At 38.8% G+C, this 4,833-nt stretch overlaps 1 protein-coding gene across 1 annotated transcript; it reads left to right on the top strand.

Annotated features, from left to right (window-relative positions):
• The first annotated feature begins 3,391 nt into the window (after positions 1 to 3,391).
• Positions 3,392 to 4,564, top strand: LOC103256218 (isocitrate dehydrogenase [NAD] subunit gamma, mitochondrial-like). Its single transcript, XM_008054121.1, has one exon. It carries the CDS (start codon positions 3,392 to 3,394, stop codon positions 4,562 to 4,564), a length of 1,173 nt encoding a protein of 390 aa, XP_008052312.1.
• Positions 4,565 to 4,833: the final 269 nt, after the last annotated feature.

The following is a 4,833-nucleotide window of genomic DNA, read 5'->3' as shown; positions in this document are numbered from 1 at the left end:
AAAGACTCTCTGAGCTTGAAGACATGTTAATAACAATTTCCAAAATAGGCAAGGTGTGATGGTTCAAGCCTGTAATCCCAGCACTTTGCGGGGCCAAGGCAAGAGGATTGCCTGAGCCTATGGGTTTGAGAACAGCCTGGGCAACTTGGCAAGACCTTGATTTCCACAATAAATAAAAAAAAATAGCCAGTTGTGGTAGTGTGCACCTGTAGTTCCGGCTACTTGGAAGGCTGAGACAGAAGGATCGCCCAAGCCCAGCAGGCCGATGCTGGGGTGGCCGTGAGTGTCCCACTGCATTCCAATCTGGGTGACTGAGTGAGACTCCAATTTTTTTTTTTTTGAGTTGGAGTCTCACTCTGTCACCCAGACTGGAGTGCAGTGGCCACTCCCGGCCACCGCAGCCTCGACCTGCTGGGCTCCGGTGATCCTTCCGCCTCAGCCTTCCAAGCAGCCGGAACTACAGGCGTGCACTACCACGCCCGGCTAATTTTTTTTATTTATTGTAGAGATGAGGTCTCGTGTGCCCAGGCGGGTCTCGAACCCACAGGCTCAGGCAATCCACTCACCTCAGCCTCCCAAAGGCGCAGGATTACAGGCTGAGCCACCGAGCCCAGCTAAGACTCCAATTTTAAAAAACTCCAAAATGGAAAAACAAAGAGAAAAAGAGAATGAAAAACAAGACAAACTAGAATGTCCAAAAACTATGGGACAACTACAAAAGGAGTAATTGCATAATAGTGAAAATATCAGGAGTAGAAAGAGATTAAAAAAATAAATGAATATTTGAAGAAATAATGACTGAGGATTTTCTCAAATTAATGTCAGACACCAAACCACACATCCAGAAAGCACAGAGAATACCAAGTAGGATAAATACCAAATATACGTTTGTGGAAAAAAATTATATGGATTCTCTACAATCTTCTCCAGAAAAATAGTACCAGAGAGAGTACTTCCAAACTCATTTTATGAATCCAGCATTACTCTAAAACCAAAATTAGACAAAATAATCATAATTTCAATAATAAAATTACAGAGCAATAGTTTATGAGCATGTATACAAGTATTTTCAACAATAAAATCCAACAAATATTAAATAGTATTTAATATATAAATATATATTTATTTATATATAAAATGATAAATAATATATGATATATTACATAATAAATAATGTCATATATATTTTAAATATATATATATCACAACCAAGTAGGATTTATTCTATGTAGGCAAGGCTGGTTCAACATTTGAATGCCAGTCAGTGTAATCCAGCACATAGGCAAAAGTAGAAAAATCACATGACAAATGCAGAAAAAACGATTGACAAAAATTCAGTACCTGTTCTTGATTAAAAAAAAAAGAAAAACTCAGTAAATGGCAGTAGAAAAGAACTTCCTCAACTTAATAAGGTGCATTCACAAAAACCATACAACAGTATCACACTTAATAAATAGAAACGTGAACTTTTGCTCCCAAGCTTAGGAAGAAGGCAAAGATATCCTCCTTCACCACTTTTTTTTTCTTCACATTGTACTGGAAGTTTTAGCCAATGTTATATGTTAAGAAAATAAACTATGTGGATTGATGAAAGAAAAGACTAATAGATGGACAGAGGGGAAAAAAGAACTCATAAAGAGGTCCATATTAATATAGTCAACTGACTTTTGACAAGGAAAAAAGGTAATATAATATAGAAAAATAGTCATTTTAACAAATGATTCTAGAACTGGACACCCCATGCTAAAAAAAATATAGACACAGACTTCACACACTTAATAAAAATGAACTCAAATGGGATCATAAAATTAAATGTCAAATGAAAATCTCTAAAAATCCTGAAAAATACTGGGAGACATTCGAGATGAATTTGGGTATGGCAATGACCTTTTAGACAAAACACCAAAGACACAGTCCATGAAACAAATAATTAATGAGCTGGAATTTATTAAAATTGAAAACTTTTGTCCTGCAAAAGACTGTCAAGAAAATGAAAAGACAAGCCATAGACTAGGATAAAATATTTGTGATAGACATTGCTGAAGAAGGACTGTTATCCAAAATATACAAAAAACTCTTTAAAATAAACAATAAAAAAGAGCAACCGAATTTAAAAATGGGCAAAGGACTGAACAGATACCTCATAAAAGAAGATATACAGATAGCCAATAACCATATGACAATAACTTCAGTATTGTATGTTATCAGGGAATTACAAATTTAAATAAAAATGAGATACCACTGCACATATTAGAATGGTCAAAGTAAAAATACACTAACAATACCAATCCTGGCAAGGAAGTGGAGTGACAGGAACTGTTATTCATTACTAGTTGGAATACAAAATAGTACAGCCACTTTGAAAGACAGTTTGGCAGTTTCTTACAGAAAACTTATGCATACTGTGTAATACAATAATTGTGCTCCTTGGTATTTACCCAGATGAGCTGAAAACTTATGTCCACACCAAAATCTTCAGTCATGGCTTTTTAGCAGCTTTATTGATAACTGCCAACATTTGTAAGTAATCCAAATGTCTTTCAATAGGTAAATGAGATAAACTGTGGTATATCTGGACACTGGAGTATTATTCAGCACTAAAAAGAAATGAACTATCAAGCCACGAAAAAACAAGAAGGAAACTTAAATATCCAATACTAAGTGAAAAAAACCCAATCTGTAAACGCCATATACCGTATTATTTCAATTATATAGCATGCTGGAAAAGTCAAAACTATGAAGACAGTAAAAAGATCAGTGATTGCCAGAGGTTAGAAGGAAGTGACAGATAAATAGTGTTCCTGCAGAGGATTTTTTAGGGTGTAAAACTACTCTGCTATGATACTTTAAGGGTGGATATATGTCATCAAGCATTTATCCAAGCACATGCAATGTAAGCATGAGAAGTGAAACTTAATGTAAACTATGGACTCTGGGTGATAATGATGTGTCCATGTTCGTTCATCAGTTGTAATAAATGTACCATTCTTCTGTGGGATTTTGACAATGGAGGAATCTGTGCTTATTTAGGGACAGAGGTGTATGAAAAATGTCTGTACCCTCCAATCAATGTTGCTGTGACCCTAAAAACTGGTCTAAAAGTAGTTTACATTTTTAAAAGCATATCATGCAGAGTTCAGCACACTGAATTAGCCTAATGAATTATTATCCAACTTCAAAATGTTTGTATTTTCACCATATAACACATCACATCATCTGTCTAGCTATCTCTCTGGTGACAGTAGAATGTCCAAAATAGAATACAAGGAAGGAGAGAGAATTGTGACCTATACAAGAATTATAGATCCAGAAGAATCCCCACAAAGGAAGCAGGTTCAAAGGAAGAGAAAGAACGCATCTTTTCACACCCAGTTAAAGAAATCTCAGCTGAATGATTATGGCACTGAAGATGCTGACAGCAGCCAGTTGCTCTGTGAAGGCAATTTTCCAACCTACCATTCTTGGCCATTCTTGGGAGATTTTACTTGGCCACGAGAGTCCCCTGAGAAGTTTCTCTTTTCATCACACAGCTCCTCCACCAGCCAAGTATGGTGGGCGGCACACGGTGACTATGATTCCTGGGGATGGCAATGGGCCTGCTCTCATGCACCATGTCAAGACTGTGTTCAGACATGCGTGTGTGCCTGTGGACTTTGAGGAAGTGTGGGTGTCTTCCACCTCCACCTCAAGGGGAGAGGAAATTCACAATGCCATCATGGCAGTCCGTCGAAACTGTGTCGCTTTGAAGGGCAGCATTGGAACGGACCACACCTTGCCACCCTCGCACAAATCCTGCAACAACCTGTTTCGCACCACCCTAGATCTCTATGCCAATGTTACCCATTTTAAAAGTCTGCCAAGTGTGAACACCCGGCACAAGGAGGTAGACATTTTAGTTGTTCGGGAAAACACAGAGGGCGAGTACAGCAATCTGGAGCATGAGTGTGTGAAGGGGGTAATAGAGAGCCTAAAAATCATAACTAAAGACAAGTCTTTGCGCATTGCTGAATACGCCTTTCAGCTGGCCCAGAAGATGGGACGCAAAAAAGTGACGGTTGTGCACAAGGCCAATATCATGAAACTGGGAGATGGTCTCTTCCTTCACTGCTGTAGGGAGGTGGCATCCTGCTATCCTCAACTCACCTTAGAAAGCATGGTTGTGGACAATGCCACGATGCAGTTAGTATCCCAGCCCCAACAATTTGATGTCATGGTGATGCCCAATCTTTATGGCAACATTGTCGGCAGTATCTGCACAGGATTGGTTGGTGGGGCAGGCCTTGTACCTGGAGCCAGCTATGGACATATGTATGCAATGTTTGAGACAGCTGCAAGGCAATTAGACATGTTGGCCAATGAGAATATGGCAAACCCTACTGCCATACTGCTTTCAAGTTGCATTATGCTGGATTACCTCAAACTCAACTCCTATGCCACTCGCATTCGAACTGCAGTCTTAGCAGCCCTGGACGACAAAAGTATTCAGACTCCAGATATTGGAGGTCAAGGTACCACAATGGATATGATTCAAAGCATCGTGGACCACATTCATAATGTCAAGTAATTGATCAGTGCCTTGGAGGCTAAGCTGTCCCCAAAAGTCTGTCTTATTCCACTTGTTATCCTCTCCCTTCCTCCCCCAAAAAACCCCACCAGCCAACTTGGCTAGTGTGGTTCCAGAATAAACCAGCTTCTGCTCTAATTCAGAAGTGGAGAGGTAAATTAAGATTGATTTATTTTCATTAAGTTAAAACACCATAAACATTGCTTGTTTAAATTTGCCAAACCTATTGTGCTGTAAATGAATTGAGGACATTCTTCTTTATTTTAATC

This window comes from Carlito syrichta, unplaced genomic scaffold (genome assembly GCF_000164805.1).
Source record: "Carlito syrichta isolate Samal-C Ts95f unplaced genomic scaffold, Tarsius_syrichta-2.0.1 Scaffold289079, whole genome shotgun sequence".
NCBI classification, from domain to species: Eukaryota; Metazoa; Chordata; class Mammalia; order Primates; family Tarsiidae; genus Carlito; species Carlito syrichta.
Note: the sequence above shows the minus strand (reverse complement) of the source record. Positions and strands in the feature narration are given on the sequence as shown.

Coding starts and splice junctions, on each gene's coding strand:
- LOC103256218 (XM_008054121.1), top strand. CDS start 3,392: ATGATTATGGCACTGAAGATGCTGACAGCAGCCAGTTGCTCTGTGAAG.